Source organism: Rhinatrema bivittatum, chromosome 4 (genome assembly GCF_901001135.1).
Source record: "Rhinatrema bivittatum chromosome 4, aRhiBiv1.1, whole genome shotgun sequence".
Classification (NCBI taxonomy): Eukaryota; Metazoa; Chordata; class Amphibia; order Gymnophiona; family Rhinatrematidae; genus Rhinatrema; species Rhinatrema bivittatum.
In genome coordinates this window covers 480,022,264-480,049,215 of record NC_042618.1, presented here as the reverse complement: position 1 = coordinate 480,049,215, position 26,952 = coordinate 480,022,264, and the positions used below count along the sequence as shown (strand labels likewise).

The window sequence follows — 26,952 nt, the reverse complement described above, 5'->3', positions numbered from 1 at the left end:
CCCATGAAGTTCCTGGCCACGGCCATACACTGACTGAGAGGTACCACGGGGCTGATCCTGCGCTTCCTTTCCCTGCTGTACACATACCACGCCTTGCTGGACAGGCCCTTTAACCCCATGAAGTTCCTGGCCACGGCCATACACTGAGAGGTACCACGGGGCTGATCCTGCGCTTCCTTTCCCTGCTGTACACATACCACGCCTTGCTGGACAGGCCCTTTAACCCCATGAAGTTCCTGGCCACGGCCATACACTGAGAGGTACCACGGGGCTGATCCTGCGCTTCCTTTCCCTGCTGTACACATACCACGCCTTGCTGGACAGGCCCTTTAACCCCATGAAGTTCCTGGCCACGGCCATACACTGACTGAGAGGTACCACGGGGCTGATCCTGCGCTTCCTTTCCCTGCTGTACACATACCACGCCTTGCTGGACAGGCCCTTTAATGAACGAAGCCTGGGGACCCATTTTGGTAGAAGGGCCACAGGGAAGGATCCCGGTAGGGGTGAACTATCATGAGTGCACCATCCTGTGAAAATCCAGTTATGGGGGATGGAGGGGAAAATCCTAATTTCCTGTGCAGATGCCCCAGCTGTTACCGGTTACCAGTCTTAATTGATTGGACTGGATATTGTTGGAGAGCCTTTAGCCAATCCTGGGTCGCATACAGTTATTTTGTGGAGGCAGTCACCAATGCCATTTTTAAACATCTGTTGCTGTTTCATCCTCTTTGCACTTGACACGAAGTGGACACCAACCTTTACCCCTTTCCTAACTGATCTATTTAATCTGCAAGTGGAACTCTGTTCCATTAAAACCAGAATGATGCAGAAACTGAACTGTGTTTTGTTTGCCTGCTTGTGCATTAACTACCTCCCAAAATAATGCAAGCACCTGGGGAAACAGCCAGCCACTGTGTGTCAGCCACGTCTCTGAATGTCAGTGTGTCAGGCCTCAGAGCAGCCTGGGAGAAACGTGGCCACACGTGGAGAAACGTAACACGAAGAAGCATAACATTGCAGAGAAAGGAGAAACAGAAGGCTAGGGATGAGAAAATACTACAGGTAAATCAGGGCCAGAGACAATCTTTAGAAAAAATATTTTCACTGAAAAATTACTTAACCTAGATTTGAATTCTTCTACTGGCATTTGGGATCTTTTATAATGTTATCCCAAATTAGTTTTGAACTCCAGTTCACCACACTACATAGTTCAAGAGTAGAAAGCTGCCACATTTTAGTATGGTAAAAGCTAACATGAAGGTGGGAGGGTGCACATATAGTGCTAGTGCTGTGTCCTGCCGGATGGAAGCGCAGGGTTTGCTTCCTGGACTGACCCGCACTGGGGATGCTGCAGCCCCTGAGGGAAAGGATGCTCCGCCATGGCGATACCTACCAGGGGGGGGGGGTGGAGGAGGAGGGGGAGACGGTGCCATAGCCCAGAAGAAGCCAAATGGAGCAGGGGAGAAAGTGCAGGGATGACAGTAAAACAGGAGCACATGTCCCTGGCTTCACGCCACAGATCACCTCTAGATTTGCACACTAACGTCACCATTTTGTTCTAGGGATCTCTTTCTCACTTTCCATTACTTGTGCGCACTTCCAAAACCCCGACCCGGGAGAGCAGGCTTTTCAGGGTTAAAACGAAATGGTCCTGCGGCTGTGAGAAGTCCCTCTCTGGAAAGGCCTTCCCAGATTTTCGTGGGAACTCTTCCAGTGTCCCCCCTGGGTGGGTGGGTGGAGGGTCTGCTCTGCTTCCTGCGTGACCCCAGTGACTGACCCTAAACATCCGCAGCAGATAATGAAGTTTCCGAAGGCACCGCAGCTTCCAGCTTTCCCCCCCGCAGGAATCTCAATTACATCCTCGACTTCAGCTGGACCTCGGCTTCACTTCCCATGACCCGACAACACAAGCTTTAACAAGCTCTAATATAGCAATCCTCAACTTATCTTACGTGATTACAGAGGCGCTGCCCCCCCCGGTTTACAGTCTGCACACTGTGCATGGGCTCGAGATGGCTCTGTGTCCAGGGGATGCAGCCTGGCTTTCCTTGGGCAACTCTCGGGGAATCAGAACTACATCTCCCTGCATGCAATGGGCTCAGCCTGTCACCCCCATAAATAAGAGAAAAGAATTCATGTTTTCCAGTTTCATGCCGCATTGCCTGGTGATAACTCCTGTGCGGAATCTGAGGATATTTACGCTCCCTTTCCTCTTCTATTCACGCAGGCAGGAGGTAACACGGTCCGGTACATCTGTATGCCGAACCTTGTTACTGCTGGGCTTCTGGCTGCCTGCCGTCTCCGTCAAGGTCCCCACGCTCAGGGACTGTCGTACTCTTATGCTATTCCGCATGGGTGCCGCCATGTGGGGGCGGCTGGCTGGAAGGGGACGCAACCTAACATATATTTCTTGCATTTTCATCTTTATGTCATTGGCGGATTAATCTTAGTCATTAATTTACGCCCATACATTGTAAGTAAAAGTTAAGGGACAAAGTCAATGCACAGCCGTCATGAGCAGCATCTCCCCTGCAGTTTTTGTATTAATAATTTTTACCCATGGGTTAAAATCAGCTTTAGGGTGATCTGGGTTTTTACCCATTTGACAATATGATTACAAAGCAAAATAGTTATCTTAGGAACCAACCTTTTTATGGGTCCAAATGTTTGGGCATGACCTAACACCTTTCCAAAGTCGATGTGAAACATGTGGCCTGTGTTTGTCAGCATAATGTTGTCACTGTGTCTGTCGCAGACTCCCAGGATAAAGGTAACAATGCACCAGCCAGCACAGGAGTAAAAGAAGTTATTCATCGCCTAATTAACCAGAAAAGCAAGGTAAAAATCAAAGCAGAAAGAAGAGAAGCACAGGATTTCAAACCCTTCTGGAAAGCCACTTAAAGCAGTGTTTTAGAACAGCCCATCCCAGAGCTGACCCTCTTATAAAGCATAGCACTATCTCAGGAAAAGTTACATTCTGGCTATCTTTGGAGGTCGCAGGTGATAGGAATTCCCTGATCCCTCCCCAAACATATCTAACTCTCTCAAGGGCATTATAAAGGAGTCTGGGACACTTTAACCAAGGTCAGATGGTGGCCCTGGAGCCTGGACAAGCCTCCATGTTTAAGAAAATGACTTTGTTATAAACTTGGAATGCTTAATGGTGCTAAATTAAATGCTGGCAGCCATCTCATGCAGAATTCATGAAGAACCTCGGCTGCGTGTATATTAAGGGACTATCCCATGTCTGGAGAGAGCAGGTTTTTCACAAATCTGGGCCCAAAACTCAAGGGAACACCCCAGATGTTTGCTGTCTGCCATCAAGTGCATTTCACCTTTTCATGGCAAAAGTGCTGCAGATTTGCTTAGACTATTGGTCTAAGAATACAGGAAAACATTTAATGCAGTCATAAAAATTACTCAGGTTTCATTCACTGCAAAACATGACGACACTAAAGGAAGTTCCCTAGAACAGAACGAATGTGTTTAACTTACCTTCCTATAGCTGGCTTGTGAAGGATTGTGATGACTAAACCATTTTTTAATAGTGTTTTCTTTTAAGGGCCCTATGATTCCAGACTGTCGGTGGATTTTTGCTAGAGTAGTAGCATCTGGGACCATGTGCACTAGACCTAGACAAACACAAAGAAGGAATATTTATGTGGGTGGTTATGTAACCAGGAAAAGGGTATATATACATTAAAGAAATAAACTCATACAGAAATACTGAAATCCATATTCACATACAGTCCACACAGAAAACTTAGGGGGTCATTTTTCAAATCACGATGGACTATTATCGCGTGCGACAGGGCAGTGGTCCCCAACCCTGTCCTGGGGGACCACCAGCCAGACGGGTTTTCAGGATATCCACAATGAATATGCATGAGAGAAAATTTGCATGTTATGGAGGCAGTGCATGCAAATTTTCTCTCATGCATATTCATTGTGGATATCCTGAAAACCCATCTGGCTGGTGGTCCCCCAGGACAGGGTTGGGGACCACTGCCCTGTTGCACGTGATAACGCCCTAACGCACACAATGACTACCGCATTGCAGGTTGGAAATTAAAATTAGGGAAAGGGGAGGAGTTTGGGCAGGGTTTAGGCGGGGTTAAGGAAAGTGAGGGGCTTGTAGCGCTGCGGGAGATATCGTACCGCACATTATCGCCCGCATTAGCACCGGAAATAGCTACAGCTATTTCATTGGCGCTACGGGGGTGATAGAGTGCAGCGCGGCCGCGACCGCGGAGAGCGAAATCACACCGCCATGATGCGGCCGCCTGCTGACTATTGCTATTACTATAGCGAAATGATAAATCCTCCAGTTAGCCGGCTAATTTTAGAGGTCTATTCAATGATAGAACCGCACTACTGAATATAGCTTATCTTAAAGTTAGTCAGCTAACTCTAACGGGCTAAGGTCAGCACAGCTCTTCGGCCCAACCAGACCTGGCTGGCTATGTTAACTGGATAACTCTGAATATCGGAGTTAGCTGATTACCAGCCTGCCAGCTCAACTCCTGTCACTTATGCACCCAGAACGCTAGAATGTAGCCAGGTAAACGCCCAAATATTCATTTAGCCGGCTAACTTCTGAGGTAGGCTGCTAAATCTTCTGAATATGGACCTCACAATATTTAAATCAGGGTAAAACATGCATCTTCCTGCCTCTGAAGAGTGGTGCAAATCTGGAAGGAAATAAGGGCTTGATCTGAGCCAGCATGGCACTTCCTGTGCTCCTGTGCTCTAATGTCTTAGCTTGATTGGATAAAAGCCGCCTACACAAGCGTGACCTGTAGTGATGAGCAGCGCTGGTCAGCTGAGGTCCTGAGCTCTGAGACTGGTAGTGCTTGAGGTCAGCATGATTTACAGAACGCTGGCCGCAGCCTCTGCCCCGGCAGCTTTATGCACGGTTTGGTGGAAAGCACGATTACAATGCTCTTCCTTTGTATTTTATTTTGCCAGGATTTTCAATCAGTGCTTCTCTATTAAAACCCCAAAGCACAGATATGCAGGCATCAGCTCCCGAGAGCCCCTGTTCAACCAATTTTATGGAAAGAAAACGCGTGATTCATCCACGTTGCTGCTGAGAGCCCCTTGTTAAGAAATTGGTACTAAGGGTTCAAAATTCAAAAGATTTATGTGGTTAAAATTGGCTTTTAGTCTCACAAATCAAACCGGTTGAAAATTCCACCCCTTCCCTGCCCCAGAGTGGTGCTAAAACCCATCCATGCAAAATCGCTGTGTGCACAGATTTAGCCTGACAAAAATGGGGTTAGACTCAGAGCGTGCTTTGAAATTTAGCTGCTTAGCATGATATTTGGCGCTAACTGGCTAAATCGTGCACAAATGGCTGCATGAGTTCTGTGCGGTTACATTTCACCGAATATTCAGCCACCACTTTTGCCGGTCAGCCGCAGCTGCTGTTTAACCTGGCCACTGGGCGACCCCCGGCGTACGCCCGACTCCTCGTTCAGTAAAGCTGCAGCAGATGTTATTCTGCAAAGAAAAGTGGTTTGCCTCTTCCTCTTCCCCCTCTGGACATGCAGGCTCACTGGAGCTGACCGGGCGTGTGGCATGGATGGTCTGTTCTAGCACGGCACCAGAATGTATTTGAAACTGCTGAGAAAATGAATTTTTAAAATCCATCACCGCCTAGGGAAGGGGAAAATCATAATTGGAAGGAAGTAAAGCATTCTCTGTGCATAGCTCACGATAATATTTGAATTCATTGGGATCGGTAAAAGTGGTCCGGGATGATGAGAGACTGCGGTGTGTGTGTGTGTGTGTGTGTGTGTGATGAACGTCGGTGGCACTCTGCACCACACTCTCTACTGACCTTGATCTTTTCCGGTGCATACAGAGCTGTAGATGATCATATGCATATCCAGGCCCTCCTGCAGCCAGATCTTATCCATGACCCGAATGATCTGGAGGACCAGCATATCCTGACGCAGATCATCTCCTGCCTGGACAAGACACGGAGGAAGCTTAGGTTTAGTTCCTAGCATATTTTACTTTTTATGGTCATGACAGAGACATAGATAGAGTCAAGATTCTTATTCTTCTATCTTATTCTTCTATCACATGTTAATGTTTTAAGTTATTAAGTATTTATTCTTTTGTCACACCTTGTTATTTGTAAACCGGCATGATGCGACTCCCATCGCGAATGCCGGTATATAAGAAATTTAAATAAATAAATAAATAAATAAGATTTTGATTTTTGTAGGTCTTCAAGGTTGGATACCAGGCTTCAGAAGCGAAGCCAGAAAATTAGCCCCAGTGTGTAAGTTATTTCACAAACTTGTGTTCAAGAAAGACGTTCTTCTCAACTGTATGCTGAGAGGTTATAAAAAAACAGAACTGCAATGTGAGGCAGAGACCCGATCGGAAGCCCCCCCCCCCCCATGTCACCAGGGGCAGCTCCGACCGTTGAAAAGCGCCCTGCCACCAGGCGCCGCGTGCCGTGCGTCGCGCGCCGAAGGTGCGTGACAAAGGGGCCCTCCCCTTTGTGCACCCCTTAGTGCAACCTGTAGTGCAAATGCCAGTTAATATCTTTGCAACTGAGTATCTCTCCTTTGTCTAATATACTTCCTGTTATCCCTTTTTGCTCAATTGTTAAAAATCCTGCATTTTGAGCTTTTGTAAACCGTTGTGATGGCTTTACCGAATGACGGTATATAAAACTCATTAAAAAAAAATAAAATAAATAAATAAATAAATAAATACATACATAAATATTGCAGGCTGTGGGCAGTCAAAAAAGCAAACAGAATGTTGGGAATTATTAGGAAGGGAATGGTTAATAAAACGGAAAATGTCATAATGCTTCTGTATCACTCCATGGTGAGACCACACCTTGAATACTGTGTACAATTCTGGTCGCCGCATCTCAAAAAAGATATAATTGTGATGGAGAAGGTACAGATAAAGGGGATGGAACAGCTCCCGTATGAGAAAAGGCTAAAGAGGTTAGGACTTTTCAGCTTGGACAAGAGACGACTGAGGGGGGATATGATAGAGGTGTTTAAAATCATGAGAGGTCTAGAACGGGTAGATGTGAATCGGTTATTTACTCTTTCGGATAGTAGAAAGACTAGGGGGCACTCCATGAAGTTAGCATGGGGCACATTTAAAACTAATCAGAGAAAGTTCTTTTTTACTCAACGCACAATTAAACTCTGGAATTTGTTGCCAGAGAATGTGGTTCGTGCAGTTAGTATAGCTGTGTTTAAAAAAGGATTGGATAAGTTCTTGGAGGAGAAGTCCCCATTACCTGCTATTAGGTTCACTTAGAGAATAGCCACTGCCATTAGCAATGGTAACATGGAATAGACTTAGTTTTTGGGTACTTGCCAGGTTCTTATGGCCTGGATTGGCCTCTGTTGGAAACAGGATGCTGGGCTTGATGGACCCTTGGTCTGACCCAGTATGTTAATTTCTTATGTTCTTATTAGGGGTGTACATGTGTATTTTTTTCATTTTGTTGGTGATAGCAGTTTTGCTTTCTTTCATTTTGTTTCCTTATTTTTCGTTTCATTTCGTTTTGGTTTTGTGAGGGCTGTTTTACAATAGTGCACACTAAAACCAAAACCCAGCTGACAATTTTAAAATCAACTCCCTGGGCTTTTTTTCACTCCCCACGGTCCACCTGACCTTTCTCCAATCCCCCGTGGATACCTCCCACCCAGACTCCATTCCCACACATCCAGGGTCCTTGCCCCGGAGGGGCAGCAACAAAATCCAATCCCTTCTTCCCGCCGATGTTGTTTCTCGTAATGGTGCGGCTACCCTGAAATTTTGCCATACAACAAAATGGCACTGGCCTCTTGGTCAGTTGTACAACAAAACTTTGGGTTGGCTGAGTCATTAAGAGAAACAGCACCAGTGGGCCAGGAGCATCTGGTGGTCTTGAGGGGAAGGCTGGGGATGCCAGCAGGGAATGCGAGAAAGTCTGGGAAAGCCGATTTAAAAAATGGTGCTACACTCCCGGCATGAAAAGGAATGAAACTAAAAACAAATTTTGTTTTTTGTTTCATTTCATTTTGACACAAAATGGAATGAAATTGCCTATTCCATTGCCTGTTTCAAGTCATTTCAAAATAAATGCACATTCCTAGTGGGTATCCCTAGGTGGGGAATCAGCAGTAATTGTCTTCAGAATAACAGAGTTGCGACCAGTTCAGGCATTCCCACTGACCATCGCACTGGACCATACATACGTAAGACATTTTTAATGGTACATGCTGTATATATCATGGAATCCAGTGACAGAGCTGACTGGGATTTTTACTCTGCATTGCATAACTCTGCTCATTTTTACTGTAGGCTATGCCTGCTTTAGGCCAGAATATGCTCTGGTTTAATGCCAGCTGCGCTCCCAAGGTTATAGCTGTGCAAAGGAACAGCCCACTGCAGGCTGATACTGTGCAGCTGATTAACCCCCTCAGCTCCGAACTCCCAAAATTGTCTTCCTTGTGGACTTCAAGTTTCATGGAAATTCACACTCCAAAACCTCAGGCTACTGGTGCAGTCCAAACTCTTGCACAACTCCTGAGTGACACGAAAATAGTTTTAACTCTATGCAATGATGTTATCAGCATGGGAAAATGTGTTCTTTTGAAAAACTGGTGTGTGATGTAATTTTATTGTTCTCCCCATTAGGATTTCAAAGCTGTCACACTGGGCACAAATATGAACTGTTAGAGCATGAGAGCTCTCGTTTAATGACCCTGTTAGGGACAATCCTCCTTACAAGAGAAGTCTCTCATGACACCAGAAGGACAGAAGCATAGGGTCAGGAAATCCAAATGCAATGACTTGTGCACCGATGAGCATCCTTAAAGAGAGGGGAGCTGGTGTTATAGAAGGAAAGGGCATTCTAGTGCTCACTGTACGGAAGCAATTCCCTCTTTCTCCACGCTCATCCGACTTTGATCTCTGAAATTGCTTCTTCTGACAGAGCCTAATGGGGAGGAATGCCCCAGATACTGCAAAACTCTCCAGAAGCACTGGAAGTCAGAAAATCCCTTTGTACTGGGTATTTAACTGAACCGCACCTGCACACGTTTGTAGCCCACCTACCTTAAAAATGACACTGACAGGTTTGCCGAGAGGATCCGCATTGATGAAAGACACTTTCACCGGGAAAGCATTAGACGAGAAATATGCACATGCCTTACAGAAAGAGAAAGAAAGTGTGATCCAGAGTTCAGCCGCAGGTCCAGGCAATCTTTAGACACATTCTTAGGCTAATAATATCAGAAAATATCTCAAGAGCTGCCAAACACTGCCCATGCCAGCTGAAAGACCGCCCTTGGGCCAGTGCAGATATAAATGGACATTTACTGGACTATGAGCCTTATTTCCCTTACTCAGGTACTGTGTATCCACCAGTTCTGCACATCGACCTCTGAGGGACTTTACCTTTCTGTTAATTCCTTGTACCAGAAGAGCGGGGTCCAGGGGAAGTCGACAGCTGCTCACCTCCTGAAAGAATCTCTCAAGCTGATTGGTCTCAGCCTCTAAAACCTCCTATGAAATGGCAAAAAATGATACCACAAGTCAAGAAAGTCTGACACAAGCACAGAGAATCCTTAGTAGGGAAACACTGAAGAATGAATTAGGGTCTGCGGTATTTGACATGGAGCAAATGGGCAGGCCAGGTGGCTCTTGCAATCTTTATCAGATGCCATATTCTCTTTTCCAGTTACCTATGCCTGCGTGCACAAGTTATAAAATCAGGGGTCGGCACGTGCAAGGGGGTGCACAGAGCCACGCTGCCTTCCCCTGTTCCCTTCCCCCTAACCTGATCTTCTCACCCCTTCCTCTAACCTTTCCTCCCCCTAGCCCTACTCTAACCCCCACAAAGTTTTATTTTACCTTTTGCGCCTGCCTCTGGGCAGGCGCAAGTTGCATGCACCGTCCGCCTGCCGGCACGCGATCCTCCGACAGAGCAGTAATGGCCGCTCTGTCAGAGGCCTCTGGCCCCGCCCCTCCCTGGACCGCCCCTTTTGAAAAGCCCCGGGACTTGCGTCCTGGGGCTTTACACGCGTCGCCGGGCCTTTTTAAAATAGGCCCGGTGCGTAACCCTTTTAAAATCTGGCCCATGGTGCATAGTAATAAACACGAATAGTTGAATAGGAGTAGGAAAAAAGGTGAAAAGAGATGCTTCTTAGGAGCTTGAAGAAAAGGATTCAGGATAACCTTTTAGTTTGCGAAGAGCCTTTTTTTTAACTTAAAAGTCCCTCCAGGCAGCAAACAGAACCAACATGCCTCCGGTCAAGGGACGACTAGGAAGATGAGACACAGAGGGAGAGAGAGAGCAAACAGGAACACATCCAATAAGAAGTTCAGAGACATTCAAAGAGCAACTATTAGCAATCAGGGAAGGACACTTAAAAACCATGCAGAAATCTAAGTACAAGATGACACAGGGTGGCAGTGTAATAAAGAGATATATACCGTACATACACTGCGGAGATAGGACAGAAGGAAAGGGTGGAAGGGGCTGGAGCAAGAGCAGAGAATGAAGGAAGGTAAGAACCCTGTAGCTTTCCTCAGAAGATTGTATTAAGAGGCGGGAAAGCTTTCAGGAGTGTTGGTTCTGTGGCAGCTTGTCAAATATTCAGCAACAAGCTAACTTCATCTTTATACAAAGCTTCTTGCACCTTCATATGTGATCAGTCGGACACCATTTACAAAGACCTGGAGGTGTGTTGGTAAGTCTGTAACTGCTGGTGTTTCACAGCAGAGAGGGCATTCATTTTAATTCATAGAAGCCTTGGTGACTGACACTACTGCGGACAAGTTTGAAACTTTGTATCTCTTACCATTTATCTAATATATGTGCAGATATCATTCTGTGCAATTAACAGCATGACAAATTGCCGATGCTGAGGGCATTTTTAGCATACAGTAGCTCGTATACTTGGATTGGACTTTTCCAAGAAAATATAAAAAGGATGGTCGCACTATTTAAATGCAAAACAAAAGTGACATTTCACAGTTTAAAGTTTATTATATTTGTCTTAAGTTGATAATTTTTTTATTTTTGTACTTGGTACATTTTTTATTTATATATAGTTTAAATATTTAAAAAAACCCAATACGAATACTTTTACAATAGAAAATGAACTTTTTTGCCTAGTTAGAGGTGTGAATATTTATGTAAAATCATGCAAATTTATCATATAATTGCCAGAGGATTTGCCAACTCTTGTCACAGAATCTTGAAAAATGTGCGGCAGGAAGCCGGGGACTCTGGTTATCGTGGAGGAGAGCAGCCATGCATGTCCATGTACGATGCTTTACAGAACAATAGAACTGTTACACGACACACGGAGAGGATATAAAAAGGTGGCAACGCATTTACTGCCCCCACTAAGAATCCTGATCCGGAGTTAAGGCCGATTTTTCCCTTCTTTGCAGAATCTGTGAAAGGAGGCTACCTGTGCAAAGCTAACCATGAGTGCAGACTTTTGAAAGTTTCGGTGATCTGAATATAGCGCTGTTGACGACAACACAAGAGCGCCCTACATTGGATGTCCTTCCTGCCTTCGCAGGTTGGTATTTTATCTCCCTATGACTTGTCCCTTTCCTTCTCAGATCTTATCAATGTCACCTCCGGTTCCCGCCACCTTCAGCTTCTTCTCCTCCTCTCTCTTACCTGCCCCCATCTTTCTCTTTCCTCTCTTCAGCCACCGCTTTCTCCTCTGTGCTGCAAATTATCTCGAATGCAGCCACCTCAGGTTTGGAATCAGTAACAGAGATGGGCAGATTCCACTTTAGTGATTCACAGTGCAAACCTCCATCATGCGACTGTTATCATGCACTATGAATTCATACTGCTCTCTATTATTTTTACTTATTATTATGTAGGAGAATTTGATATTCTGCCTCTTCCCAAAGCTGGGCTCAAGGTGGATTACAGTACATTTAAATGAACAGTGGCATGGCCACAGTTTACAGTCGAATCAGACTTTGCAATGGACGTAGCACTGGCATCCAGCATAGGAAAACTCATTTGTGGAGAGTTTCCGGATCCAGTTCTGCTCCTGTTGTGTATAGCAGGCTCTCTTGTCGAGGGGAGGGGGGATGTTCAGGAGGTTGGGCTGAGGGCATGACTGATTTAGGCTGCAAACAAAAAGATAAAGGCAGAAAGCACACTGACCTGACGTTTTGAGTTGTGAGCTGCCCTGACTTTCACAGCCAGATCTTCCAAGATTTTGACAAGTTTCATCTCCTTGGAGAACTCCTCGTTCATGGCTCTTCCGGCAGAAGACTGGAGTGCAGCCAACAGCTTCTGGTACCAGCTTTTAAAGTGAGCCTCGCTGGCTGCAGCCTTCAGCAGCCTGAGGGGGGAAATAGATTCTGCCGTCTGAGGGGACTTTTTAAAAAAACCTTTCATGCAGAAACAATAAATACAATCAATTTGATTTGTATGTGGGGGCTGCAAAGAATTCACATTCTTAGACCGAGGAGAACAGTTTGGCAGTCATTAAGTTTGTCTGCTAAGTAATAGATTTTCTTAATTCCACTCTGCCTTGTACATGGCCCAGGAAACTCCAGAGCGGAGGAGCCTTCAGCCTCCTTCCTAGCACATAACACAGCCGCCTAAGCTCCCAGCCGGCCCTGCCGCCCAGGGCTGATACTTAAGACACCTCCATCTTCTCCTGATTCTGCCCCACTGTGCAGGGATTTTATAAAAGAACAACATTGCAGCTATGACCATGGGGAAGTTTCTAATTGATTTGATGTCATGCACTTGACATTCAGGGGGGGCTTAAATCCAAGCTTGAACTAGAAAGCTTTCCGTCCTCTCTGGGTTAAATCAAACTTCCTATTGGGTCTTATACAATGGGAACTATTCTGTAAGGAGGGTGTGATTTACCAGCGCAGTGTGAGCAGATCCTGCAGAAGAGGAAGAGAAAAGGCTCTGCAGTCAGCTTCAATGAGGTGACTGGCGTTGTCTTGCAAGCCACCCACACGCAGCTAGCGCTTCTTAGCCTTCCCCCGTTCACTGTACTGCTGTGTGTATACTTAACTTTGTAAGCATGCCTCAGTACTACAGTACTCTCTTACTTGTAGTATTCTGGTGAAGAGGGAAGCTTTGAGGATACCGCCGAAGGCGTGCCAAGCATGAGGCGCATGTGAGGCTGGTGAGCGACTCAGAGAGCCGGCTTGCTCCCTGCACACCACACCATGTCTTTCAGTGAGCTCTATGGGAGGAGAAAGGATTCCTAAAGGGAGTGTCTGTGATGGACGAACAGCAGGGCACTGCCCTTTAAGGTCTTCTGGTCTGTTCCGCGATATAGAGACTACAGGAGCTGAGGATACACTGACCCCAGGAGCACAGCTTCGGAAGGCGGTGCATTTGCACATGGGATGCTTACACAACCGAAGTTTTCCTTAAAGCAATTTTCTGCTTTGGATCTGTAGACTGTCAAAATATTTTGTACCAGCCGGCAAATTGTTGTTTCATTTAGTCGTTTGTATAACAACAACTGTATAAGCCTTTTTTTTTTTTTTTTATTTATATTTTGCAAGTATAACAACATATGTTTGCATTGCATTATATAAACAGAATAAAAGCCTGCTAGAGAAGTTCAGCGCCAGCAAACATATAACTCAAACAGTGCAAACAACGTGTATATTTTGTGTTTTGTGTTCTAATCCATTTCCCCCATCCCCAACCTTTTTTAACCCCTTTTTGCATTTACAACTTGGCTGGAAGCAGCGGTGAGATCTGGTGCCCTGTGTTATATCCCTGCAGGACTTCCAGTGACTGCCATGGGCTGAGGGCCGGGCGCCAGGGCTCCTGATAGATGCCCTGAATTTGGCATCATCCTTGAGCAGTGCCCATGACTCCCTTATCCCCTGGGGGGTGGTGGTGAGCGCTGCCTCTGCAGCACTCCCAGCCCCGGGCCGCACAGGGAATGGGACCCAGCTCCTTCCTCAGGGCTGGGCTGCCGTGTTTCTTAAATCAAGCAAGAAACAGACTGAAATGTTTCAGGTTCTCTGGGCCACGAGGCTCAGCTGCAGAAACAGAGTCAGAAAGGAGCACGAGGGCCTGCCGGGCCGTTATCCCCCCTGGCTTTGTGACCCGTGTTACGCTGCATCGATCTGTAGGAAGATCCCCGTCAGGCCACGAGATGAGCACAGCTTGACTGCAGGAGATTGAAACGATAAACTGGCAGTCTGTGTCTGCGTCTCACAGCGCTTAGAAGTGGGTCAGGAGAAGCAGGGACTGAAATGCAGGCGGTCAGAGACAGTGGCTGCAGATTTTAATGGCTTTCTCTCACTGTACATGTGGGAGGGGTGGAGCTGCTCTTAGGGGGCGATTGTGTTAATAGGATCATTTTTCAGGGTCTCAAGGCTGTTATTTTGTTTTTGGCAGTGCAGACTATTAGAGTCTCCAGATGTGCTGGCAGTTCCCCAGTCCGTTTGTCCTCCTCAGCCCGTGCACTGTGCCTCCTTGTGCTGCTTGCAGCATTGACAGGGTCTTCCCTTTTCAGTTGCAACCAATATGCACCCTAATGTTAGGCTGATTAAAGAGCAGCTCCAGACGTGCAGATGCAGCGCCTCCAGGCCTCCGGCCACTGCTGGAAATCAGTGTGGGGGAGGGGGGCGGGGAGACCCTGCCGACGCATTTCCCAGCACAAGGCGGACGTGCAGTGCCGGAGGGCGCGGGAGCCTCAGCAAGCTGAGGGGAGAGGAGCAGCCGGGGGCCCCCGTTACTAAGCCTGAACAGTTTTGCAGTGGAGGGGAAGAGGGAGATTCTTGAGGGTGTGGAGAGAGAGAGAGGGACTGGGGCAGAGGCAGGGATGTGAGTGGGAGATTCTGCTCGGAATTCTTTTCCTAGCTTTTGTCCAATATTCACCCAGGAAAACAGTGAGCCACATATGCCCACTGGTTTTCTCCTTGTCATCATAAACCCTGATAAATTCCTGGGAAAAATTAATAAAATTAAAAACCAGAAAGGAAGGTTCCTAAGCACAGGAATGGTATTCCTGGGCTTCTGAGGTGTTTGGGCCAGGGATGGACTTCATCTCCCAGCAGCCTCCTTTTCCTCACAGGAAGTGAGGGCTCTTAAAGGGATCCCCAGCCTGGTAACTGGTAACGGTGGTTTTTATTGGCTGCTCAGCCACCGCCCATGCTGTCCCTGCGGCCTGCCTATCCGCTTGCTTTTTTTAATTTTAGGTCTCCCTACTTTCCCCTCTTTGGTTTGGTTTCTCAGTTTATTTTCTTTCCCTAATGCCCATTTTCCATATTTTGATCTTGCAATATTCAAGGATATCCCAGGGTGGGCCCTGGAAGTGCTGGTCCATTCCCTGGGCAGGCTGGAACTGCTTCTAAGAAGAGTCAGAACTTGGCAAGGCGCCAGTCCATCCTGATTTCACTCCATTTTCAGTATTTGACGGGGTCGAAAGCCAGACGAGACCGTGCGCTTCAGAGCATCAAGAAGCTACAGAGAATGCACAGGACACCTGCCAAACAATCGCACTGAAGGAAACTAGGAGGGCATTTTCAAAGTGTGAGCAGACGTGCAAAGCCCGGGCACAGATTTTAGCTGCAGGCCTGCTCAGTTTTGAAAGGGGAAGCTTTCCTTTTGAACACTGGGTCTGAAAACGTCCGCACGCCGGCCTGCACCTGCTGTTTGTGCTGGTGTTTTTTCCCTGCGCGTGCACAGGAAAGTGCAGGCTCCACCCCTAGGAACGCCCCTCCCCCGCTCCCCGCGCGCGTGACAGGACGTGCGCACGGGCACCGCGCGTGCACTTTCACGCGCTGACTTCCCTGCATAAAAACGCTGCCTTTCGTGCGGATGGGGCCGGGAAAATTGTCCCCTCTGCATTTATTTTACCTTCTTCTCCTAATTTAGAACTTTTAAAAAACCTTGTAAGCGAGCGAGCCACGCGCTCGGTCACCGGGTCCGTAAAAGGTACACCCTAGAGTCACAGCGCGCGCTGGCCTGGATGCCGGCAGCGCCTCCTCAATGAGACGAACGCCGCCCTCTCATTAAACGTTTATCTGCTGGAAGCCAGCACTGGGAGTGATGTAACGAGGGAGGCGCGTTACCAGGAAGCCGCGCACGCTGGCCTCATCGGGGACGGCAGGTGTCCAGCTTTACACGGGGTCCTTGGTATGAGATTGCTGCTGACCTGAGATCTGCTGTGAAACTCCCAGCATTAATGACAGAAAGGACGGGGGGTTTTTGGGGGTTTTTTTTCCCATCATAGTTTGATGCATTTGGCCAATTTCTACTTCGCTGATCAGAGGATACAGAGTTGTTGTTTTTTAAGGCAATAGGATGGAATAAAAGGCGAGCTTTCCCCATCGTTGTTTTTGTGGATTAATGAGCACCGATGTCACTTGAATTTCTTGAAATGAAAGTTTGCAGTAGAACAAAAGAGGGGGGGGGGGTGTCAGAAATGAGCAATTAGGTTAAAATAACGCAGACATCCTACCAGCTCAGCTGAAAGTCTGGGTTTCACATTGCTAGAGGATTATACATTTGCATTGCAGGACCTGCAGAGCTTCGGCAGCTCTGGAGCACAGCTACGAAGGAAAGAAATGGGGCAAACGTCTGTCTGAGACAGGCTTCCCTTTATCAAGCGGGTGTCCCGTGACCTTCCCACGTCCCCCAGCTGGGGATTTACGGGGCCTGAAACCCAAGCTGACCCTGCTGTGGTAGAATAAGGTGGATCCAGCATGGGGAATGGCAACGCCGCCTCCGTATGCGCAGAACTTAGTATAGGAACAAGCAGCAAGGGGAAACGTGTGTAACGCCAGCAGCTGGGATGTGGTGTCTCCTAACCACCGCTTTTAATCCATAAACCGCGCACGCATTAACCCAGCTAGATGGAGTCCCTTAAGACCTAAACCTTTTTTAGTTTTAATTTGATATTGATTGTTTTTTTTTTTCTTATGGAAAGCATTAAGCATAAATAACCTCCTGACATTTGTCCAAGCCTCCTGGACGTTTGAAACACAAACTCCAGCCCGAGCAGCGTTCTCATCTGACCGGAGTTAGATGATAAAACGGTCTTTAGAAATCCTGCGTTCTGAGAGGCCCAGGCAACGTAAAGCGCGGAAAAGGCGGCGCCATGCAATACTCACATTAGGGGTTCGGGCTAGCGCCTCCTTGTTAACGCGACCCCGCCGCGGTGCCGGTTATGAAGACCGACGCCGGTAAACTCGGCATTGGTCTTCCTAACTCGGCGGTCTGCCGAGTTATTTTTGTTTTTATTTTTTACTTAAAAAAAGAGGTACAGAAAAGCAGTTTTTTTCTGCTTTTCTGTACCTCTTTTACCTGCTTCAGGCAGGCGTTAACAGCTGAGCGATAAATGTGCGTTAAGACGCACATTTATTTTTTTGCATGCGGAGTGAATGAGTAATAGCCTCCTTCACATGAATTTGCACGTGATGAGCGCTATTACATTCGCTCCGTGTCCAATGTGGGTTAAATATGCACTAATCCCCCTATTACATTAGGGGGTGGATTAGCGTCTATTTAACCCGCGTCGGAGTGCGGGTTATACGGTGCGCTTGGCTGAGCGCACTGTATTGCATCGGCCCCTGAATGAATAATCTGCTCAAGGTCTTGTGTTGCTGGTTAGTATGCCAATGGGAGTTAGGAGTGTGTATTTGTTTTGCAATGGCATGAAAAATGCAACAAAACACTGTTTCATTATCTGTCATTTAAAAAAAAAAACAAAAAACCACCAACCGAAAAGAAAAGCATAAAATCTGTTGGGTTTGTCTTTTCGTTTCAGAATGCAGGCCTGGCCTGGTCTCCTGCCACTGCTGCAGTCACCCTTCACCCCCAGTGCTGCCCAAATAAAAATAATTAAGCACCCATTCCCAGGACTTCCTCTATCCCTCCACCCAGTGCATGGGTTGGAAGAAGTTGAACTGGCGTAGAAACGATCCCCGGTTTGCTCCTGCCCCACAGAGTTCTGCTGCCATTCTCTTGTATGGTCGGAGTCCAGCACCATTTGGAAATGGGGCCTGATGGGACGAGAGTGAGGAAGAGCTTTTCTGCCCCATTTTGATGGGGTAAGATGCTTCTGGGCAGGGTAGAGGGACAAGGAAAGGGATGGGTTCATTTTTTTGGGGCGTGAGTGTTTTTCACTTCAGTGTTTATTTTGTTTTATGTAAAAGAAACAAACTGAAATAAACACATTTTAAAAAAATATCCAAAATAAATGAAAAAAATAAATAAAAAAGAAAGCCTAGCAGGGATATTATTCTTGCATCAGAGGGAAGCATATTCACATCTCCAGGCCAGGATCTGGCCCTCCTTAAAGGGGACGCAATAATCCTAGCAGGATTGTTGGTAATAATATATATTGTAGGTGAGGCACAGTAACGCACCTGTGTGAGCCTGAAGTACAGAGCTCGAGTCCCTTATTAATTAAGAAACGCATCCGTGGATAAAATGAGGTTTTCCATGCAATGATTACCTGGGGACTGTGCATGTAAAGTACACGCAGACATGACTTCACGCCAGGAGGCGTTCCCAAGGCAGAGTCTGCACGCACTCTCAATTTCCATAAATGTCCGCACAGACATTTGCACTGCTCTCAGCAGCAAGTGTAAATGTGCACACGCGAGCCGCGCTAAGGCACATGAGGTTCCGCTAATTTTCAAAACGGACTTATGCGCTTTAGCCTGCTTTGACAATAAGGTGAAGTCCATGTCAGCTGTTATAAAATTGGGCTCCCAATGTGACATAATAACAGATAGCAAGTAAAGACCAGACTGACAGTCATCCAATACCATCTCCACTGCTCCACCCCTTTTATCATTTCTTACCACTATCCTCCCTATCTGTCCCAAGCACGCCCAAAATCTCACGGTGATGGTCTCCACCACGCCCACTGGTTGGCCATTTGATTCTTATAAGAGCAAAAGTTAACACTATCCCCACTGCCTGCTCTATGTCTTATTACCAAATTTGTATCAAGCCCAAGATCACCGACATTAATGAGGCTCATTGAGATATTTGGCTTTCAACCATGGTCCCTTCATACAGATCACCCCAGTCTTCTTGGAAGCCTGAAGTTATTGTACGACTGCTGGACAGGATTATAACCGCTGCTCTGTGTAGGATACCCTAATATTTTCTTGGTTGCCTGATACAAACTTACTATGTTTAAAACTGTAACTGCTGCACCGTGCAGGTTACCCTGGTGCTTTCTTGGAGGCCCACTGCAATCATATCTATGCTGACATGGCACAGAGACCAACAGGATAAGGATCCTGCAAGAGACTAAATGCACAATCAAATCTTTATGGGTAGAAATCCCACGTGTGTCGGGTAAGAGTATAGTGATAGGAGTATACTACCATCCACCTGGCCAAAATGATGAGACGGACAGTGAAATGCTAAGAGAAATTAGGGAAGCTAACCAAACTGGTAGTGCGGTAATAATGGGAGATTTCAATTACCACGTACACAAAAAGAGTCAGTGGTAAACCACAATAATAAATCTAATCACAAAAATGCGGAAACCAAAATATTTTAAAATTATAGCCTAAGAAGGTGTCAACAAGCCTGACGTTATATGTCTTTAACAAGGACACTAACCGGTCTTCTCAATCATCCACCTTCATCATCCTTTAATGCTTCAAAAATAATTTTTTAGGTTTTTTCTTATTAATGATAAAAATAGTCCTCCATACCCTGGGTGAATTTAAAGAGACGCGAGCCTCGGTTTCGGTTCCTCCACTGTTTGTTCTGACAAGATGGTTGAGATGTCTGGTCCCACTTGAATGGTTAGCCACGCTACTATCAGATAAGTATTAGCTTTATTATCCATCTGTTCGGCATATAACAAAGACAATTTCCCTGTACGTACCTGGATCAGTCCAGACAGTGGGTTATGTCCCCAATCCAGCAGATGGAGTCAGCACAAGCTTTGAGGGGGCGTATCCATATATACTACTACCCCCTCTGCAGGAGTTCAGTATCTTCTGACTCCAGCAGATGCGAGTAGGGGAATCAGGCTTCCCCTCCTTTTCCTTTTTCTTCACTTTCTAGCTTGATTATGGCTTGTTGTTGTCTTTTTCTGTGGATCAAGTTTGTATCAAGTTTGTATTAAGTTTAAAAAAAAAAAAAAAAAAAGGCAGAGTTCTTTCAACTTCTGGGGAGTGGCTTATCTTCCTTGTCTCTTCTCTGCGGCCTTGCTGTTTATTTCTCGTTGCAGCCAGGGGTAAGTTTGTTTTTCCTTTGTAGTTTTTTCCTTCACAGCTCAGCCCCTGGTGCCCGCGAAAGCCGGTGGAGCCGGCCTCTTCGCTCTTTACTCCCTCACCCGCGGCCATTTTACAGCTCCTCATGGGCTGCTGAGCCATTTAGGGAAAGATGTCTGGGGCGGGTCGTGTGGCCGGGAAGGCCCCCCCGCGGCACCCTCCTCTATTTTCGGACAGCGGGCAGTGCGGGCCGACCAGGCCCCCCCGCAGCGGCGCTTTTGTGCGCGTGGCCCCCCCCCCGTGGCTTTTTCTTTTCTCCTACAGCGATCCCGATGCCGCGGCCGTCCCGCTGTGCAGCCTGCGGAGACCCGGGGTCCCGGATTTCCCGGGAGGGCATCTGTGCACGATGCCTCCCCGGGGGGGAAGGTACCTCACAGTCCCTGACTTATTTCTCTTTTTTGCCCGGGCGGCGCGGGCCGGCCACTCCGCCATTTTTGGCGGGAACGGCGGCCATTTTACATTCTGAGCGCCCTGAGGTGCAGGCCACGAGGGGGAACGGATCCCTGGAGGCCACGAGGGAGAACGGATCCCTGGAGGACTCTACCAGCGGGGGTGTTCCCCCGATTTTGGTGCAGGAACCAAGCACCCAGAGCCAGGGAGCAGGAACCACGCCGCACCCGAGCAGGCCGGGGTTCTCTCCGGAGTTTATCCTGCTCATGCATACCGCTTATCTGCAGGGGCTGGAAGCACCTGTGTGACCCCTCCCTCCTAAGATCCCTCGGATGTCGCCCTCGACGCCGGCCCTCCCCGACCCTCCGGGAGTGGGGGCCTCCCGCCTTCCTACCCGGGTCCGATCCACGCCTGCGGCAGTGGGGGCGGTGCCAGACCCAGCGGGACATGGACTTGACCTCTCGGACGGGGGACAAGGGGACGGCACGCAGGAGGGGGATGATCCGCGTACCCTACGCCTCTTCCAGAGGGAAGAGCTGGACGACCTCATCCCGCAGATCATCCAAGAATTAGATTTGGACCCGCCACCAGACCCGCCTGCCCCAGTAGCTCCCGCTGTCGTCACTTCTTCAAGGAAGGGAGATCCTGTCCTGGCGGCACTCCGGCTTTTCCCATTCATGACTCGTTTTTACAACTTCTCACCAGGGAATGGGACACCCCGGAGGCCTCCCTGAAGAGCAGCCGGGCTATGGAAAAGCCGTACCCGCTCCCCGAAGATTTTCTGGACCTCATCAAGGTCCCAAAGGTGGACTCCGCAGTGTCGGCGGTCACGAAGAAGACGACTATCCCAGTGACGGGAGGTGCGGCGTTGCGGACACACAGGATCGTAAGTTGGAAGTTTTCCTTAAGCGGGTTTTCGAGGTCTCCGCTCTGGGTATGCGGGCGGTGATGTGCAGTTCGCTTGCCCAGCGGGCTAGTCTCCTTTGGGTGCAACAACTCCTCACGTCTCAGAACCTGCCGTCCGATGAGGCTGCCCAGGCAGATCGGCTAGAAGCCGCAGTGACGTATGGGGCGGACGCCTCGTACGACCTTTTTCGGGTCCTCGCAAGATCCATGGTTTCGGTAGTGGCAGCACGACGACTACTGTGGCTACGCAATTCGGCGGCTGATACGTCCTCTAAGTCGAGTCTGGGCTCTCTTCCCTTCAGGGGCAAGTTCCTCTTCGGGGAGGATTTGGACCAGATCATCAAGTCCCTGGGGGAGAACGCTGTTCATCGGCTGCCGGAGGATAGGTTTCGACCATCCAGAGCATTTTCTTCTTCTCAGACCAGAGCCAGAGCGCAACGGCGCTACAGGGGATACAGACAGGCGAGCTCCCGGTCATCCGCCCCCAGGTCTCAGCCCTGGTCGCGCTCCTTTCGCGGGCGTCTGCCCGCACGCACTACTCCCGGAACCGGGAACCCCTATACCAAGTCTTCACAATGATGCCAGTCTCGCCCACTCCCCTGTCCCCAAGATTGGGGACCGACTAACGTATTTCTACGCGGAGTGGGCACGGATCACCTCGGACCAGTGGGTCCTGGATACCATAAAACACGGCTACGCATTGGAATTTGTCCGCCCCCCGCAGGGAAGGTTCATCTTTTCCCCCTGTGGCTTGGACCTCAAGAGAGGAGCAGTGCAGCTGACTCTGGACAGACTCCGGGAGATAGGCGCTATTGCGCTCGTGCCCTTGGAGAGGTGGGCTCGGGCCACTATTCCATCTATTTCGTCGTACCAAAGAAGGACGGTTCCTTCCGGCCTATCCTAGACCTCAAGGAAGTCAACAAATCCCTTCGAGTCGTTCGGTTCCGCATGGAAACGCTCCGGTCAGTGATTGCGGTGGTGCATCGGGGGGAGTTCCTCGCCTCCCTGGACTTAACAGAGGCCTACCTGCACATTCCCATCCGCCCGGACCACCACCGTTTCCTTCGTTTCAAAATTCTGGACCAGCATTTTCAGTTCACGGCTCTCCCGTTCGGATTGGCGACGGCGCCGCGCACCTTCACCAAGATCATGGTAGTCGTGGCGGCAGCTCTCCGGAAGGAGGGCATCCTGGTTCATCCTTATCTGGACGATTGGCTCCTCCGGGCGAAGTCATTCGATCATGGACGCTCAGCGGTGACTCGAGTAGTACGGTTTCTACATTCCCTGGGATGGGTAGTGAACTTCTCCAAGAGCTCCCTCATGCCCTCGCAACGCTTGGGTTTTTTTGGGGGGCGACCTTCGACACCCTACTGGGCAAAGTTTTTCTGCGCCAGAACAAAGCTCAATCCTTGCGGGATCACACACGACGGTTCTCTGCGTTACCAGAGCCCACCTCCTGGGACTACCTGCAACTCCTGGGAGTGATGGGGTCCACCATCGACCTTGTACCTTGGGCTTTCGCGCACCTCAGGACCTTACAGTGGGCGCTCCTCTCCCGTTGGAAACCAGTATCGCAGGACTACCAGATGATTCTCCCACTCCCGCAGAATGCCAGGGACAGTCTGGGCTGGTGGTTGGATCCGCCGAACCTGGCCCGTGGCGTGTCCCTCGATCTGCCAAATTGGGTGGTGGTGACCACCGATGCCAGTCTAGCAGGCTGGGGTGCAGTCTGCGATCGAAGCGCCACGCAGGGGACGTGGTCCACGGTGGAGGCGAAGTGGTCAATCAACCGTCTGGAAACCAGAGCGGTCCGGCTAGCTCTGCGACATTTCCTCCCGCTTCTTCGGAACCGGGAAGTCAGAATCCTATCGGACAACGCTACCACCGTGGCCTACATCAACCGACAAGGAGGCACGCGCAGCCCGCGCTCGAGGCGGCGCTGCTGATGCAATGGGCGGAGCGTCATCTCGTCCGGCTAGCGGCCTCGCACATCGCCGGTGTGGACAACGTCCAGGCGGACTTCCTCAGTCGTCAACTGCTGGACCCCAGAGAGTGGTCTCTCTCCGACAAAGCGATGCAACTTCTCGTCCATCGGTGGGGGGCCCCCCACTTGGATCTGATGGCGTCCGCTCTCAACGCCAAGGCTCCACGCTTCTTCAGTCGCCGGAGAGAGCGCAGCGCGGAGGGAGTGGATGCCCTGGTCCTCCCGTGACCGCCACATCTTCTGCTCTACGCTTTTCCACCATGGCCCCTGGTGGGCAGGATGCTCCGCAGAATAGAAAGCCATCAGGGGACCGTGGTTTTCATCGCCCCAGAATGGCCCAGGCGACCCAGGTTTGCGGACCTGCTACAGCTGGTGATCGACGGGCCAATCAGGCTGGGGCACCTCCCCCAGCTCCTACATCAGGGCCCGGTATTTTTCGAGCAGGCAGAACTCTTCTGTCTTGCGGCCTGGCTTTTGAGAGGCGCCACCTCCGGCGTCGGGGCTACCCGGAGGCGGTAGTATCCACGCTATTGCGGGCACGAAAGACATCGACATCGGTGGCCTATGTTCGAGTCTGGAAGGTGTTCGAGCTGTGGTGTACCAGCCAGGCCACGAGACCCGCTAAGGCTTCTGTACCTCAGATCCTTCAGTTTCTACAGGCGGGGGTGGAAAAAGGGCTCGCCTATAATTCACTACGGGTTCAGGTGGCCGCCCTTGGTTCGCTGTTGAGCGATGGGGGCTCTCTTCTACAGTATCCTGACATTGCTCGTTTTCTCAAGGGTGGCAAGCATATGCGTCCTCCGTTACGGAACCCTTGTCCCTCCTGGAGTCTTAACCTTGTGCTTCGCTCCCTGTCGGGACCACCGTTTGAGCCACTGCGCAGCGCAACGATAAAGGATCTCACTCTCAAGACTGTATTTCTTGTGGCCATCTGTTCCGCTCGACGCATCTCGGAGCTGCAGGCTCTGTCGTGTAGAGAGCCCTATCTCCGTTTCTCCGACTCTGGAGTTTCGCTTCGCACCGTTCCCTCCTTCCTTCCGAAGGTGGTTTCTGCATTCCATGTGAACCAGACGGTGGAGTTGCCATCCTTCTCTTCCTCAGAGCCGAAGTCTCTCCGTCTCTTGAATGTCAAGCGCACTCTGCGCCTCTATCTGGAGGCTACAAATGAGTTCCGGACCTCTGACCATCTCTTCGTACTCTGGGCCGGTCCTAAGAAGGGGTCTCAGGCCTCGAAGACTACCATTGCCAGATGGCTGAAGGCCGGCATTGCTGCTTCCTACATTGGGGCGGGTCGGACTCCCCCACCCAGAATCGTAGCGCATTCTACACGTTCTCAGGCGGCACCTCGCCTCTTCAGTCTCTGGACACTTTGGCGAGCAGGTTCTCCGAGCAGGCCTCGCAGGACCCCACCCGATTTAGGGAAGCTTGGGTACATCCCACTGTCTGGACTGATCCAGGTACGTACAGGGAAAAGAAAATTATTACTTACCTGCTAATTTTCGTTCCTGTAGTACCATGGATCAGTCCAGACGCCCACCGCGTTTGGGTTCTTGATCCTGCTCAGCTCTGCGTTACTTCTTGCTCGCAGTGTTCTGTGTCTTCACAGTCGTTTCTTTTCGCTGTTTTTCACAGCTCCCTACAAGTTGGTAGGATGTTTGCAGTTACTTGTTGCGGTTACAATTGTTTTCATTATCTGTTTCCACAAACTTGATCCTTCGGGGGTTTCTACTCTGGCTTTGATATACTCGATACTGAACTCCTGCAGAGGGGGTAGTAGTATATATGGATACGCCCCCTCAAAGCTTGTGCTGACTCCATCTGCTGGATTGGGGACATAACCCACTGTCTGGACTGATCCATGGTACTACAGGAACGAAAATTAGCAGGTAAGTAATAATTTTCTTATTATGGCTTTTCTAGGTAATCGACTCTTGCTAAAGCATTTTTTATGTGCCCCTGATGAAGCTGAGTGAAGCGAAACACTGGCCTGTGTAGGGCAATATTAATGTATGATTATTAAGAGTCCGAGTCATTTTTGATGTTATGGATGGAGGACTATTTTTATCATTAATAAGAAAAAACCTAAGAAATTATTTTTGAAGCATTAAAGGATGATGAAGGTGGATGATTGAGAAGACCGGTTAGTGTCCTTGTTAAAGACATATAACGTCAGGCTTGCTGACACCTTCTTAGGCTATAATTTTAAAATATTTTGGTTTCCACATTTTTGTGATTAGATTTCAATTACCCCAATATTGAGTAGGTAAATGTAACATCAGGGCATGCTACAGAGATAAAGTTCCTGGATGGAATAAATGACAGTTTTATGGAGCAATTGGTTCAGAAACTAATGAGAGAGGGATCAATTTTAGATCTAATTCTCAGTGGAGCGCAGGATTTGGTGAAAGAGGTAACAGTGGTGGGGCCGCTTGGCAATAGTGATCATAATATGATCACATTTGAATTAATGACTGGAAGGGGGATAGTAAGCAAATCCACAGCTCTCATGCTAAGCTTTCAAAAGGGAAACTTTGGTAAAATGATAAAAATAGAAAAAAACTGAAAGGGGCAGCTGCAAAGGACTAGGGGGCACTCCATGAAGTTAGCATGGGGCACATTTAAGACTAATCGGAGAAAGTTCTTTTTCACTCAACGCACAATAAAGTTCTGGAATTTGTTGCCAGAGGATGTGGTTAGTGCAGTTAGTGTAGCTGTGTTTAAAAAAGGTTTGGATAAGTTCTTGGAGGAGAAGTCCATTAACGGCTATTAATCAAGATTACTTAGAGAATAGCCACTGCTATTACTGGCATCAGTAGCATGGGTTCTTCTTGGTTTTCAGGTACTTGCCTGGTTCTTGTGGCCTGGATTGGCCTCTGTTGGAAACAGGATGCTGGGCTCGATGGACCCTTGGTCTGACCCAGCATGGCAATTTCTTATGTTCTTATGTAAAGGTAAAAAGTGTGCAACAGGTGAGGGCATTGTTATGTCTGATATGATGTACCCACGAATGTTGGTATAAAAAAGTTGTTAAATAAATAAATAGTTAAAAAATACCATCCTAGAAGCACAGACCAGATTTATTCCATGATTAAGAAAAGTGGACGGAAGGCCAAATGATTGCTGGTATGGTTCAAAGGTGAGATGAAAGAAGCTATTTTAGCCAAAAGATCTTTTTTCAAAAATTGGAAGAAGGATCCATCTGAAGAAAATAGGAAAAAGCATAAGCATTGGCAAGTGAAATGTAAGACATTGATAAGACAGGCGAAGAGAGAACTTGAAAAGAAGCTGGTAATAGAGGTAAAAACTCATAATACAAACTTTAAAAAATATATCTGAAGCAGGAAGCTTGCAAGGCAGTTGGTTGGACCTTTAGATGATCGAGGGGGTTAAAGGGGTACTTAGGGGAGATA

General features: G+C 48.4%; 1 protein-coding gene across 1 annotated transcript in view; it reads right to left on the bottom strand.

Moving 5' to 3' along the window:
- The window catches only part of PIK3C2G (phosphatidylinositol-4-phosphate 3-kinase catalytic subunit type 2 gamma), a 183,699-nt gene that overhangs the window by 22,117 nt on the left and 134,630 nt on the right, over nucleotides 1-26,952 (bottom strand). Inside the window, 6 exon segments of the mRNA XM_029597544.1 lie at nucleotides 2,651-2,820; nucleotides 3,499-3,635; nucleotides 5,846-5,975; nucleotides 9,094-9,186; nucleotides 9,436-9,543; nucleotides 12,182-12,362. Of these exon segments, the coding sequence (XP_029453404.1) occupies nucleotides 2,651-2,820; nucleotides 3,499-3,635; nucleotides 5,846-5,975; nucleotides 9,094-9,186; nucleotides 9,436-9,543; nucleotides 12,182-12,362 (819 nt within the window).